Genomic DNA, 16,773 nt, shown 5'->3' with positions numbered 1-16,773 from the left:
TTCAAAACACCATTGCTTAGGAGAGATAAGAAAACCAAAAGCTGAAATTCACACCAACTTCAAAATGTGGGTTGGGCAGAACTGAAAACAATCAACAATACTGTGTTCATAGACAAACACTATAAGAGAAGTTATCTTTTGTTATTCATGGCTTCACTATTCCTGATTTTGAGCATTCACTGTACAGCCATAGCATATCCTCAAAACTAGCATAAGGCTTGCACTGTGCATCAAACACACTCACACAATGCACCAAAGCATCCCACATTCTCGGAATTTGTCCAACCACTGCACATCTGTGGAACCTCTCCAAGTCCTCTGCTTCCTCCACTGTTACAAATGGTATTTGTGGTTTTAGCATTCATGGCAATTTCTAGAATTGTTCCCTGTGACTTATAAGAAATATCTGTATCACAATCAACACTCATTTACAGTGAAGCATGCAGTGAACCAATAAAGATATGTGCTAAATCTAAGCTAACACGGGCAACCACAAAACTTAAACACAAGTTTGCTATTTTAATAAATATTACTAAAGATAATTAATTTAATCACTATGCTAAGTTTACATTATAACTCTTCTAATTTTGGGGGGAAATGTAAGGAGGGCAAATGTCCCTTCCTGCAAGCACCCATGTTAGCCAGTGACATCAGTAGTTTACATAAAACACACACCACTCTGAAATAATCACAGAAATGCAAAAGTAACACACACACATATACAAAAATCATAAACAGTAATGACAGCTAAAAGGTGAATATCTTAACGGTACAAAATATTATCACAAATAAAAGCAAACAGACAGTACAATGCACCAACGTTTTGTTGAGGAACCACTTGTTTGGCACAGAATATTACACAGTTTTTTTGCTGTCATAAAGTTTATCAATAGGCAGTAGTAAAACACTATTCCAAATGTCCTGTATTACTTCTCACAATCCAACCAAGATGTTTCATTATATTCTGACCTTATTAGTATTTGTATAAGCCCATACAGTCTGAATAAACTTTGATAGCAGGACTGTGTGTTTAAGCCAAGTTATGGTTGCAAGTTTTCTATCAGTCTATTTACTGTATGCTTGAAGATGAATCCTTACATTATGAGTCATGTTTATGAAGTAACAGCATGATGAATCAAGACCTGCTGTACTTGTCAACAGTTAGAGTGCCATCAAATCTGTATAGATCATTGACAGTGCTAGCTGAGATGAAGCCCCAAACATGAACTGATCCCCACTATCCTTCACTGTAGATATACCTTGGATATATGACTGGTACTGATCCCCCAACTATGCTTCACTGTAGATGTACTTTAATTATCCAACTGATACTGATCCTCAATGTGATTCACTGTAGATGTACTTTAATTATCTGACTGGTACTGGTATCCAATATGCTTCACTGCAGACATACCTTGATTATGATATCATTCTCTTATCTGCTGTCAAACTTTTATCAATTGTTGACAAACAATTTAAACTTGGATTCATCTGCAGACACAAACATCTCCAGCTATCTTCATCCAGTTGTTTGTTGCCCAATACCAATTTCAACCTTCTGAGTTGGTTGCTTTTTCTCAGCAGTGGTTTTTGAGCAGCTATATATCCAATGATATCACTTCATGTTAATGTCTTACTTTTCCTAAAATAATATTCACACCTGTATGATCACTGGCAAGATCTGTATAAACCATTAACTGTGCTGTTAAAAACATTCTAATATACTTAAGATCACTTGGAGAGTTTGGAATTCTACTTTTAACACTTCTGTTACACATAGTACAAGTTTCACGTAACATATTCTGAGTCTTGCAAACACCTTCTATTAAAACATGGAGTCCTTTCCACAAGCTTTCACCTGGAGTATTTTAGACCAACCAAAATGTCAATTTTTACATAGTTGTCAGTTTATGTCTCAGCCCCAAAAACAAATGGATCTACATTAATACTACTACTTTGTTTTTTTATAATGATGTACTAATGACAGTTGTAATTGCTATATTTGTCACTCTTGCACCAGTGTGCATTTCTATAATTATTTCCAATACTTTATATGAAAGTGCAAACTAGGAAATGAATAATGTGTATGAATCAAGAAAAAAATGTATATGCATTTTAAATTGTCAATTACTTACACTAGGCCTATCTGCTTCAGACACAGAGGTTGTTTCCTGAATCTGTTGGGTTCGCTTTAAGCTGAAGTGACGCCTCCATTTCTGAAGTTCTTGTAGCCAGAAAAGGCTGGTATTACGATCCTTAGCCTCTAAAATGTACTCTTTTTGTGGAGTGCTAAAATATACAAGAGCAATGTATAAGTCACACAAAAATCTGTACTTTACTTAACACTATAAAATAAGACAGCAATGTTCTGAGGATATGAGCCTGGGTCCCTCCAACACACAATTATTGATAGTAATAAGTTGATAATCCTTATAAATACACTGACCTATCAATTTAAACTTCATAAAAGTTGTTTTGGATTTAATAACAGATTTTCAATAATTCAACAATGCAGATTAAAAGAAAAAAACTTTTCCCATCACATGAGACTTCTATACATACCAGAAAAAAAAATAAAACTTACTTAGACATTTACAACAAATTTAGTATAAATGTAACAATTTGTTTGGGTCATTTATACAACCTCATGTCCATAGCAATGAACAAATGATATTGAAAAAAATGTCAAAGTGCAGAGACAAACAAATACTATCCATAAATGAAATGTCATGCAGACTGTTTACCATTTATATGCTATCAGTATGTTTCTCATAAGTGCTAGAATGATTGATAAGACTCTCACATCACAATTAGTCTATAGAAATCTATAGCTAGTGGTTGTCAACATTTTAAGCACATCAAAATGTGAACTGATTTCAAATAAAATGATTCACTCACGTAAAAAGAAGTACATAAGAAGTTTTGCGAAAAATCTATACATGATGAAGAAAAGTAGATGTTTCTGGATTCAGTGTACAGGAATAACTGTAGTACATGTAAAGATTCAAGATAATAAAAGCATCACAAGCTTGTGTTACTACTTTTAACTTTATATATATATATATATATATCACAGGTAAGTATTATTTGAGAATGAGAAGTAAACCCTTGAAGGATGGGGTAGAGTTTTTCTTAATGACTATTAGATAAGGCCATTTATCTTTTAATTAAATATGCACAGAGTCAGTCCATTTACCAACCCACATAGGAGAAGAGTTAATTGTACTTCCAAGTTACAAATTATATGAGATGAACAAGCTTTTAGTCAACAATACAAGGATCATTAATATAGTTAGTTCAGCCTAAATTGAAAGGCAAGTTATTTACATAAATTTGCATTTAAATATATGGTTTAAAAATCAACTAAAAATAAGAAAAGAAAAATACAGAAATGCCTACATTACGTACACAAAATAATGTGTATACCAAATACTGTTTTAAGAATTTTTACCAAGTACAAACTTGTACATTAGAAATTTTGAAGTACTGCAATTTTAAATAAAATAGAAAACCTTCTTTCATACCCTTCACAGATAGTGGGGTACAAATATTGTGCTATGTTAAGTAATTTTACATTTTTGTTTGTTATGGTTCTCAGGGTAAGAAAAAGATTTAAAATATTGAGTGAATTATTTTATTTTCTATGTAACTACACATGGGGACACTAGAAGTAATAAGATGGATTAATTACACTGTTCAAGGAATTTGTTATACACTTTGTGTATGTGTGTGTGTGGGTGCATGCTCGCTTCATTTAGACCCTGTGATAAACAATGTCATGGACCTACCAGCAACTAAATGCATAAATAGTTTAGAAAAATATTTTAGAAGAGCTTATGGAGCCCAATGGGTTTTATGTACCAATGACCTCAACTTTTTTAAACACATTACTTGTATACACACACTAACATACACATATAAACTTAAGACTAAAATAATTTTCTAGTACATCTCCAGCTCAATCAGGATCCCATATAAATAACAAGCTATTACTTTAACATGGAAGAGTTGCATCCCATCTGTTCTTCCTCCAATATTGGGTCTGATGCTTTATGCAGATCACCTGAAGAACTGTCACCCCAGACATCGACAAGATGGTTATAAAGGTAATTGTAATAAATACTGTGTATTTTCAATATTATTTTGTATCTTATGTTAATTATCTGTAATCAATTTCCATGTATATTAACCCTTTACTTTCTGTAAACCTATTAACCTACCAGGATGAGAGAGTTAATAAACCAAGAAAAAATGAAAGATTTGATGTCTTGCATTTTGGTTACCCTAATAAAAATAGCTTATATTTATAGGTCAGATTGATGCCTCTTTATGTGAAGAATCTGAGGTGACAATTGTTCAGACGATCTATTTATGCAACTCTGAGTTAAAAATTAAACTCCCCCAAAAAATAAAGTGAAACTTTGCATACAACTCCCTCCTCAAAAATGTATACTGAAAGCTTTGTTTTTTAAACTTGTTTTTTATTGGAGAATTTTTTTCACACATTACATAATTTTAATAATAAAATTTAATGTGATACACATGAACAGTATTCTTTACAAGACTCAACATTCATAACAATTAGGCAGAGGGTTTTTCTCCCCTAGAAAGAATTGGTTGTTTGTCTTTTGAAAACCTTGGCTTGTATGTAACACGACTTTAAATTCTTAGTGATGTGGCCTGGCACAGTCTGCAGGTTTCAAGTTCAAATTCTAGTCACTGAACATGCTTGCCCTTTCAGCTGTAGAAATGTTATAAAGTGATGGTTTATCCCATTATCTGTTGGTATTGATTAGCTGCTTTCCCTTTAGTCCACCACTGTTAAATCAAGGAGCACAGATAGCCCTTAAATAGCTTTTCATGAAATTCAAACCAATCCAAACTTTGTAATGTACCTAATGAAATTATATGCAAGTGCATGAAACTGGGAAATTTTGATGAATTAAAAAAAAAAAAATCAAGCCACATTATATATATTATACTAATGTTTTCTTTTGCAAGTTTTTTCAACTTGTTTCAAAGCATTTATACATGTTACCTTTAAGACTATAAGGACCACTAAATTAAGAAATGATCAAAAGTTTGAGATTAAACTTTAAAAAAATGAAGAGAAGTTCGATATAATTACTATATTTTGTAATCTTTATATAAAAGTTTCATCATTGTTCTTTTTATATTAAAAAAAAATACAACATTGAAAAAAACATCTTCAATTACTATCATGAGAGTCTTTCTTGATTAAAATTCAAGAAACATACCCTCACTTATCTATTTACTTCTGTAGGTAATATCTTAATCTAAGAACATGACACAAATCAAAAACTACTCTACATGTACAAGACAGAAAACAATAGCCGAGAACCACACTGTAGATGTAGAACAAACAACCACTACCAAAAACCACATGCTAGGTATACATACACACAAAACACGAAAGTTCCTCAACTGCATCAAGTACTAATTATAGCCTACCACACTCTTTAGTGTCCAATAATACAGGTAGTACATAACAAATGAACCAAAAGTATTCTTGTCACATTATAGAGTACATGTACTATGAAAATAAAACATTCTGTGACTGTAGTGTTCCCTTCTACAACAATTTTTTTAATCTAACAATAAAAATGTAGCTTAGTGCTAACATATATATCTAGCAATATGTTAATTTTAGTCTTTATATTCTCTATAACTAAGAGAAGTACATATTTTATGTATGTTACTACATTTTCATTAGCAAGTTCTACATATTACAATTTAGTCTTCATACTGTATTATATATTGGATGGCACTTAATTCTCACATTCTACATTTTATAATACATAAATCCTCATAATGTATATCCATGATTAGCTCAAAATTCAAGTTTTCAAATCCTGACTAAGGCCAGTATTATTTTCATATAGGATTTTCATGTAGCATAAGTTTTAATCATATTCTACACATGATGTTAGTTTGACCTTCATATTCCCATTCTAACTCAAGTTTTAAATCTTATTCTACTCTGACACTAGTTCCTCCTTACACTCAATGTACACAGCACAAGGAATCAAGAGAAACTTAAAAACCACAAAACCAATCAGATGAATTTCAATTCTTTGCTCCTGTTTCTAATATTCACACAATTAGTCTTCACCATTACAAGTGAAAGCACACAAATCTCTTAAAAATCCCTCCAAGTACTTTAAACAAATTTAATCATTTTTGCAGCATTCAACTTGAAAATAAATAAAACTTCCCATATGAAAGGTAAAAAAATTGTTTAATTTTGATATTTTATCACAATAGTCATCAATTTGGTTCTGATGTTAATTTTTTGTCTTTACAATAGACACAGCAAAGAGTAATTATAATCTTATATTACAAGGTTGGTGGAGATAAATGAAGATTCACAAAACTTTAAATTACTAACATTTTGCATATTTAAAAACCTAGGACATGAATGGTGAGCCCAAAAAATGTAGAAGTTCACTTATAGTCAACATTCTTTAAAATAAGCTGTAACATATTATTACTGGGTTTACTCTTCAATACATGTAGTCTTCGAAACATTACGTTTACCACATACTTATATGTACCATTTAATGTGTGCGTGTTTTTTTGTTGTTTTTTTACAAGTCAATAAATAGAACAGAATTTTACAAGTTTCTTCTGTATCCATATAAAATTAAATTCATTTTATTTGACAGAACAGTATTAAGTATATAATAAATCAGATAAAATGTTTAGTGCCAAGTTGTGGTCGTGATGGTACTGTAAACAGTGGCATCTAATTATAGGCATGCAAAATACACAGGATGGCTCCACTTCCTGATACAATTCTGAAAATATGGATGACTCGCACACATGTAGCTACCAAGTGGTCATGATGTAATATGCCCACAATATTTCAACTAAGTGTAAATGCAACATCCAGCAGGGCAAGTAGAGTACATTATATACTTTCACACTGGAACCAGTACATTCAACATTAAGTACATAAAACAAATACATGTCACTGTGCTGTATTAAGGAACATTTTCACCAAAATGCACTCCTTACAGTCATTGTTATTTCCCTATCAACTGTAGAGTCACCATATCATTACAATACAATTTGCTGCCCAAGTTGCAGCTAGATGTCATATACATTTTTAAAAATGTACATGGTATAGCTTATCTTAGGTTGCAAATCAACAATTCTACATCTATATTACAGTTTCCATAGTGAGAAAAATAAAATCATCAAATCCTCTTGAATATAGTGTTACTGAACTCACTAATAATTATACATGAATAATTTAATCTTGTGTATTTATACATATTAATTTATAGGTTATCTTCACTGAAGGAAGTTTTAGATTATTTATGATGCCACAAAATCAATCCTGTAATAATAAGTTCAGAATATAAACAAGCAAACTATCGTTCAACAATTTAACAAAAACACAGACCAGAAAGAGATTTCAAATAAACAAATCCCTTCAAACTCACCTAAAAATAACAGTAAAAAAAACAACAAACCCAACATTACTGTTCAAACCCTCAAACTTAGGTACTCAAAATGCAGAAGACTAAACACTTAAACTTCATCCAGCACTACATTTTTTTATTTTTTCCCTACAGTGAAAATATTCAGATTTTAGCCTTTATAAAGCCCCTGTGTAAATATACAGTATTTTCTAGATTATATTCTAAACAAAGATATTTGTTTAATCACTCATCTTCACTACAAGGGTTGTCTTTAAGGAACCTCCTCACAAGTTCTCCACATGAAGACCTTTTGTTAGCTTGCTTTATTGTTTTTGTGGGAAAAAATATCAGTAACGTCTTGTTGCAATAAATGTTAGATTAAAAGCCTTGAAATATTGCAAACCTTAGTGGGAAGTTTTACCCTACTAATCACAGCTGTTAAAGCTAGAAATGGAAGATTTGTCATTCAACCAACCTTGTTAGGGGTGTTTGAGACACTAACCAATCCAAGCAAATTTTTGAAACTTGCAGGTGTACTATGATCCATTTTTCAGGAAGATTCATGGCAACTACAAAATTACTGTAAAACTAGACTGGGATTCTGAAGTATCACATGGTTAGGCAAAGTTTCAGGTATAATAAATAAAGTTTGGAAGTTAGGTGAATTGCCAGCTTGGTGCTGCACTGGCAAAGCCACATGTTCATAACTCAAGACATTTCTTTTATCAGTCTGTTTTACCACATTGGAGTAAGTTCAAAGTATAAACAATTTTCTTATACATAACTTAATCATTTCCATCACAGCCACCATCTTTAGATCATTTTTCCAATGTGAACAAGAAGAAATGTAAGTTACTAATTAACACCATAAAATAATGAATTTTGTAGTTCTTTGTACACCCTATTCAATTTCTGTATCAAGCACATGAATATCAAATTTGACAATAAACAGACATAGACTTTTTACGCAACAGAAAATTTCTATAGTCAAATTTTAAAAAATAATAATAATAATTTTACCTACACTGAAGCCAAAACCAAATCACTTTGCAATTATACCAAAAACATTTTGTAAAATCACCTGAAAATTCTAGGATATCTGTACATAACTAATTACACAATTACACAGCAATAAGAAACTATGGAAAATACTTTTACAAAAAATAAACTTTACAAATCTATCATCATGTGCCAAAGCCTTTTCTATCCCTAGCAAATATATATTAATCTTACAAATCCTAAGCCACACCACATCTAATGACTTAAAAAGCTCTTATGAAAGAAATAGACATTGCTAAAGTGCTAACCAACATTTTTGCTAATGAAAATAAGGTTGAGAAAGCTATGTTCCCAGCTATTTGGGACTTGGTTATTATTGTTCTAAAGTTCTGATGCCTGGAAGATTGCCAACATGATCCTTACATGAATTCATGAAGAGAAAGGATCTAGGAATGATCCAGGAAATTATGTCAATTGATTTAACTTTTTTTTTTTTTTGTTAAGATGTGTACTGTAAAGACTACTTTAAAATAATACTTTGAAAGTTGGTACATAATAATTATCCTTAATACAGTCTAATAAAGGTTTTCTTATCTTATCTTGTTTGTTGGAGTCTGATAGTTAACAACCCTAACAAACCATGGTTTTGTTCTGCAAGTCACTAGTTAGGCCTCATTTTGGTCTATATCTATATATAAAAGATGAGCTTCATCTAGCTTGTATACTGTAAAACTTCCTGGTTTTCCTGACATTACATCAGAGGAAAATATAGTTTTGCTTATGATAGCCTCACCTAGAAGTAGATCTGGGTTTCCATAGTACTACAACTGACAACTATTTTCTGAAAACACAAGCCATTATGTCTTCTTTACCTTTTTCAAATTATTGTTGGAGAGCAATCAGAAAACTACTAGTATGATAGGTTGTCATCTGGAGATCAGATCTTGTGTTCTCATGACAAAAAAAAAAAGTGAGAGCAAGTGTATTTAATTAAAGTTTTCAAAATTATTAAAGGAACTGATAAGATTGGTGCATTACTTTCAATCTCGGATTCTCAAGGGACTTGAACAAAAGGTCATAAATGTCAAATTTGGAAAGGTCAAGAGTTTGAATCCCCATCATACCAAACATGCTTGACCTTTTAGCTGTGGGGATGTTATAATATGATGGTCAATCCACTATTTGTTGGTAAAAGAGTAGTTCAAGAGTTGGCAGTGGGTGGTGATGACAAGCTGCCTTCACTCTAGTCTTACACTGCTAAATTAGGGACAGCTAGCACAGATAGCCCTCGGGTAAATTTGTGTGAAATTCAAAAGAAACCACAAGCATTTTTAGTTCAGGCAGTTTTACTTCTCCAATAAGGTGCTGAATTTTTGGAGACAAACTTCCATACAAAGTTGCAGAAAGTGAAATTTAACAAGGATTTAAAAAAAAAAATGGTGTCCTGTTTATTCAAGATCACAGCTAATTTTAGTGATTACAGTTTTCTCATTACTGAAAGAGATTAGAAAGGCATCCTAGATGGGCTAAGAGGTTCCTTCAATTCTCATAATCTGTTATTATATTAGTCCTTCTTTTTCAATTCCTGCAATCTTTACCACCATCTGTATACCATCTAAAACTTAAACATAGAACAACCTCCAACAAATATTATAAGTACTACATACCTGACTGTGAAAAGCCCTGGCTTTTCTGGTGATACATCAAAGGAAAATGTTGCTTTGCTAATGTCAATTTCCCCTAGTGGAAGTAGATCTTCTGGAGTCCTGTAGTAATACAGCTTACAACTATTTTCCGAAAACACAAACCATCGTCTCTTAAATGATTTCAACAAGCCTCGACTTCCAAGTTTATTCAAATAGCCACATAGCTTTGAATTATCATTTTGAGGTTTCTGCTGTACACTATTGTTGGTCTCACTACTGTTACTCTTATTACTCCCACTACTATAACTGCGACAAAGATAATACTTTTCTTCGCTCGATGTTGACGATGCAGGCCTACCCTTCTCTTGATTTATGTGACTTTTTGAACACTTCTGATCACCAGGATGTATAATGGAATAAGCTGGCTTATCGGTAGTATCTTCATAAGTACTACATGTGAGTGTTGACCTGTACTGTACTTTTTCAAAATCAACAAGAATGCAGTCATCTTTCATCGACATGATGGTAATGCATCAATATGTGTGTGTTTTATTTAACATAAGACTTTCTAAACATATCTCCAGTAACACATGCATGTTTTTTGTTGTTCTTTTCACTTCTCAAAATGTGCCAAATCTAATAATAAGCTACAAATGCCATATCAGTATTCACTTAATGTCTTTTGCTCAGAAGCAACATGCTAGAAATACAAAAAAATAAAAGGTAGTATAAGAATTGAGTGTAAATAATAACAATTAAAGATGATGCACCAATGATACAAAATATTTTTTTAAATTCATGCTTTAATAAAAGTGAAATTCAATTAAAACTTTAGAAATGTAGAACTCTTCAAAGAGAACTTAATTGTTTTATAAAAAAAGTGTATTTTAAGCTTTTGAAGGACATGTTAAAGGTAATACTAGATTTTAGTTTCATATCTATACCAATGTTTATATTAATAGGTATGTACATCTCTTCCAGTTCATTGGTATCATAGGACTGCTGTCCCTCTCCTCTTCATTATGATGTCATATTAAGTCAGATCTCATCCTACTGCTTATTAAAATAATAAACTGTTTCTTATATTTCCATTAAATTAAGAATACATTTTTAAATCTCTACACCTCAAGTTGGTATACTTAACTCACACAAACTATTTTTATGTTAATTTACTGTATGGTTTATTTTTAAGTTACCAAATGCTGTTGAAACATGGAAATCCTCAAAATAAATGAAATAAAGCAATAATCATTAAACATAAAAACAAATGTGTACAGCCAATTACCCTACTACTTCCTCATACAAAGCTGTCCTGCTCACTTGATTGTCTCTCCTTTCACAACTGCAAATACCAGCAATGGATGGCCCCTGAAACTTTATCTATATGTTCACTCACCATAGTTACTGCTGACATAGTGCCCATGGTGGTGATGGTGGAGGGAGTTTATTCTAATAATAGCATATAATTTATGAATAATAACAGACCTGTTGGCTATCTAGGTCATCCGCTAAACTAAACTTTAAGCTACCATATCTGAATGCAAGCTATTCCAGAGGCCAACCACCCTATTAAATAAATAAAACTCTTGGCAGAAAATGACTTGTACCTAGTACTACCATTCTTACCATTAGGTACAAAAAAATGATGCATCAACAATTTTAAACACCTCAATTATATCCTTTCTAGGTCTTCTTTTTTCAAGACAGGACATTTACAGGAATCTGAGCTTGCCCTTGTATGATAACCTTGCCATCTGAGATATCTCCTTATAGTCATCCTCTAAACCTTTTGCAACAGTTTAATGTCCTTCATAAGATAAGTCCAAAAATTAACATAAATACTACAGATGTAGCCTAACCAATCACTTATAAAATTAAATTATGTTACAACCTCTTCAGACTAATATTCAATATATCTGTAAATACAATACAACCTGCAGATAAGCACCTACCTTAACCACTGCTACATTATAAAACTGCCTTGTAAAACAACAACAAAAAAGAATTTCAATTGATAGTGAAGTGAATTTCACATTATCTATCATAACAATAATGAAGTTACAATATAAAACTGATGTATGTAAACAAATGTCCATTGGTATTTTTGTACCTTCCTGTCAACAAAGAAAATAGTAAAGAATGAAAAACAAGTGTAAAAATACTGTTATTATCCTTATTCTCAATGCAGCTGGTAAAAGTATTAAAACTTTAATTAAAGTACAGAACTACGTTTTCACATTCTTAGGCCATCTTCAGGTTAACATCTTAAGCAACCATAATAGTACTACTATAAAAGTATAAACGTATAATTGCATCAATTAACTATGCAGCTTGAACTTGAAGCAAAATAATAATAATAATACTGTGGCCCTTTATCCAGTTTGAAAAATTTACTAAGTAACAAAATATTTATTACTTATGCAATACGTTTCTACGTTCGCGTTTATAAATCTACAAATATTATTCATAATACTAATATTATTACAATAAACGGAGTAGGGATTATTACAGCTTACAAATTAGTTACTGTAATTTACAGTGTAAATTGTAATCGAAAGTTTCTGGTAATAACCATGTTATTCATTTATTAGATTATAGTTGTATAATAACTAACACCACTGCAAGCTAATTCCAAATATCAAAGATCGTTATTTAGTCTCTAAATATAAAATAGCCGAATTATGATATTCTTACATATTATTTAACAAGACAAAAGTAATACTTCATAATAATTGTATTACTACACTTCTACTAATAGTACGTTTGCAGTGATAACAAATAAGAGAAAAATTATGTTATACTTTAACACATAAACTATTAAACAAATGTAATGAACAATAAATATTATACTTACAATTTTTATATCCATTACTGATTTTAGAGTAATCACTTCCTCTACACCACCAGTAATTGTAAGTCATACTACGCCTATTAGAAATAAACAACCAAGTAACCTAAACCCCACCTACAAGAGATGTCGTAATCACCATTTCCAACCTAATCACGCGGAATATAGTCTCGTTTTGATGTATATTTAGCTTGAACCTGATGACTAACTAATTAGTAAAACATTAACTTATTTATTCATATTACTAGGTGCTCTGTCTATTTCATTCCATGATGTCCCAGCAAATTATTTATATTTAATTGCTTCTACCATTATCGGCTTCCTTAATTCTATTACAAACCGAAACCTGCTAATACTGAATGACATCTTAACAGTAACATTACCAGTACCAGTGGATACGTTTAGGCAAAACAGACGAGACCGTAAAAATTGACATTACGGTATGTTGTTGTTAAGACTGATAAAGTAAGTAAATTAATATACAGAATTATACATGGACTGTTCTCCACATTAAAATACTTTTTTTTAATTTTTCTACTCTTTTACGAATAACCTAGTCGGTCAATAATGCTCTGATTGACAACAATCTTTTACGTGTGGAACACTGAGAAGAATCAGGTGCCTAGTCAACAGTCGTAGCAATTACTGACATTTGGTATAAAAATTATTTACCATGTAGAAATTGAGACGAATACAGAATTAACATTCGAAGATTACACTGGTCAACAATTTTTTTCGAAATCTCAGTTGCATAAGATTTTTTTACTCATTCTTACCCTTCGTGACCTGCTAAATTCAAATATGAAAACGGTTCAGCTCTACATGCTCTAGTTTTAATGCAATTTTAAGTTTTTCATTCTAGCCGTTTGTGGTCAAATTAACACGTTTCCTGCGATACCTATATTGGCAAACCCGCAACTGCTGCGATGCTCTTGTACATCTGACAGCTTCAGTGCTGCATGAGCTATGATAACGTGAGGTTGTCGTTACACTTGTCTCTAGCCTGCAACTTAGTTAAAGGTAAGACAAAAGTGGGACACCGGTGGGTCCCATCGCAGGAAACGTGTTAATTACTTACACGTTTATGTTATCAACAGAGATATTAAAATTGTTTAGATTTTGTTTCAGATCTGATCATGGCTACAAGGAGACATCAATGTGAGAACAAGCCGGACGCTTTCTGTTATATTTGTGGATGCTTCACGCTTATTCGTCAAAGGCGTAATATAACATCGTTCGTGAGGCGTGCTTATAAAGCGTACTTTGGACTTGCTCTTGGTGACCAAGACAAGAAATGGGCCCCACATATTGTGTGTCATAACTGCGAGGAAATGCTGCGTGACTGGACAAAAGGGAAACGTAAGGGTTTACCTTTTGGAATTCCTATGACCTGGCAAGAACCGATGGACCACACAACTGACTGCTATTTTTGTCTGGTCAATACAAAGGGCATTGGCAAGAAAAGCAGACACAAAATCTCATATCCTAGTATCCCCTCAGCAATCCGACCTACTCTGCACTCTGATGAGCTCCCAATCCCAGTTTTTAAAGGATTTCTTCCATCTGAAGATGTGGGTAGTGACCAAGAGCAAGAGACTGCTGATGAAACTCAAGAAATATTTTCAGAATCTGGCGATCCTTCTTATGAGACCCCACAGTCATTAACTCCTCAACAGTTTAGCCAGCCAGAGTTGAATGACCTTGTGCGGGATTTGGGTCTCTCCAAAAAATGCAGCTGAAGTGTTAGCTTCCAGGATGCAAGAAAAGAATCAGTTGAGCCATACAACTAAAGTGTCGTACTTCCGAAATCGGGAGCAGGCTTTTGTGCCATTTTTTACAGAGGAGAATATGTTTTTTTATTGTCATAATATCTCAGGTCTTCTCCAGGAATTAGGGATGCCAGTATACCATCCAAATGACTGGCGATTATTTCTAGATTGTTCTAAGCAAAGTTTGAAGTGCGTTCTACTTCATAATGGCAATGTCTATGCAGCTGTTCCAATTGGACACTCTGTGTATTTACGAGAGGAATATAATGACATTAAGACTGTGATTGACCTACTAAAATACCACGAGCAAAACTGGACAATTTGTGTGGACCTCAAAATGGTTAATTTCCTCCTAGGTCAACAAAGAGGATTTACAAAGTACCCCTGCTATCTTTGCATGTGGGACAGCCGAGCTCGAGAAAAGCACTGGAACCAGAAGGAGTGGCTCATACGTGAGACTCTGAAGGCAGGTATGCCAAATATTGTCAACGATCCAATTGTCAGTCGAGAAAAGATCATATTTCCTCCTCTCCATATCAAGCTGGGCTTGATGAAACAGTTTATGAAGGCGTTGAATACTGACGGTGAATGCTTCCAACACATATTTTCTGTGCTCTCTGGTTTGTCCTTCGAGAAGATCAAGGCAAGTGTTTTTTTGATGGACCACAGATTCGTGCACTTGTGCGTGATCAAGAATTTGCCAGAAAGATGAACGATAAGGAAAGGACTGCATGGCTTTCATTTGTGGTGGTGATGGCAAACTTTCTCGGTAATAAAAAAGCTGACAACTATGAAACCCTTGTAGCGAATATGTTAAACTATTAGCAATATAACACATTAAACTATTAGCAATATAACACAGTTAAGCTGTTAGTAAATAACACAGTTAAGCTGTTATTAAATAACACAGTTAAGCTGTTAGTAATATAACACAGTTAAACTGTTAGTAATATAATACAGTTACGCTGTTAGTAATATAACACAGTTAAACTGTTTGTAATATAACATAGTTACACTGTTACTAATAATAATACAGTTAAACCGTTAGTAATATAATATAGTTCAACTGTTAGTGAATAATACAGTTAAACTGTTAGTAATATAATACAGTTAAACTATTAGCAATATAATTAAGCTGTTAGTAAATAACACAGTTAAGTTGTTAGTAAATAACACAGTTAAGCTATTATTAATATAATACACTTAAACTGTTAGTAATATACTACAGTTAAACTATTAACAATATAACATAGTTATATTGCTTTTCGCGATCTTGGATGTAACATGAGTGTCAAACTCCATTACCTGTACAGTCATCTTGATAGATTCCCTGAGAACCCAGGAGCTGTAAGTGACGAGCAAGGCGAGCGGTTCCATCAGGACCTCAAGACCATGGAAGAGCGTTACCAAGGGAGATGGGACAAACATATGATGGCAGATTACTGCTGGAGCATTAAAAGAGAATGTCCTGAGACAGTCCACAAACGCAAGAGCTACAAGCAGAAATTCATGCCTGAGTAGACTGCAATTGAGCTTTGCCTCCTCATAATAGCAAATGTCTTATCTACTAATCAGTTTTATATAAATAAATTGAAATATAACTTGATATAAAATTGAATTTATATATATAACTTGAATACATTTATACTATCTTGCATTTTCTTTTTTATTACCCAGCTATATTAAAGAGTTTTATAACATATTTTATCACAAATTTTTCATGATAGACTACGACGTCAATGTGATGATGACGAAATTTTGAGATTTTCAAATACCTTGATTGCAAAAAAAGTAGAGCACTGAGGAAAAAACTAACTTCAGATCTGAAATCAGGGCAAGAAATTATGTAATACCAAGTGTTTGATATAAATGCAACAAAAACTTTGTTGACCTGTGTTATCTTTTAGATGAATTAAATAATCAAAAACTCCGATCTTTGTAACTGTGCAACAGTATAAAAGTCTTTTCTTGATTGTCAAGTTGTGGTTCATTAGTTGTTGAGATGACCACTATTCAACTAGCTGATGTCCTAGTTTCGTCAGAATTATTCTGGATATTTAAAA

The 16,773-nt window shown here is 32.5% G+C and overlaps 1 protein-coding gene across 1 annotated transcript; it reads right to left on the bottom strand.

The window, feature by feature from the left end:
- Positions 1 to 2,137: 2,137 nt before the first annotated feature.
- LOC143257061 (uncharacterized) lies at positions 2,138 to 13,329 on the bottom strand. The gene is made up of 4 exons (XM_076515188.1): positions 12,948 to 13,329; positions 10,115 to 10,793; positions 2,899 to 2,985; positions 2,138 to 2,289 (listed from the first exon to the last, which is right to left on the bottom strand). Exons 2-3 carry the CDS (start codon positions 10,612 to 10,614, stop codon positions 2,934 to 2,936), a joined length of 552 nt encoding a protein of 183 aa, XP_076371303.1. The 5' UTR covers positions 10,615 to 10,793; positions 12,948 to 13,329; the 3' UTR covers positions 2,138 to 2,289; positions 2,899 to 2,933.
- Positions 13,330 to 16,773: the final 3,444 nt, after the last annotated feature.

This window comes from Tachypleus tridentatus, chromosome 7 (genome assembly GCF_004210375.1).
Source record: "Tachypleus tridentatus isolate NWPU-2018 chromosome 7, ASM421037v1, whole genome shotgun sequence".
NCBI lineage: Eukaryota > Metazoa > Arthropoda > Merostomata > Xiphosura > Limulidae > Tachypleus > Tachypleus tridentatus.
Note: the sequence above shows the minus strand (reverse complement) of the source record. Positions and strands in the feature narration are given on the sequence as shown.

Bases quoted from the DNA above. Each gene is read 5' to 3' on its own strand.
- LOC143257061 (XM_076515188.1), bottom strand. From the start codon at position 10,614: ATGTCGATGAAAGATGACTGCATTCTTGTTGATTTTGAAAAAGTACAG. The intron at 2,986-10,114 runs GTATGTAGTACT...CATGTACTACAG, and splicing joins CCAGGGCTTTTCACAGTCAG to TTATTCCTGTACACTGAATC.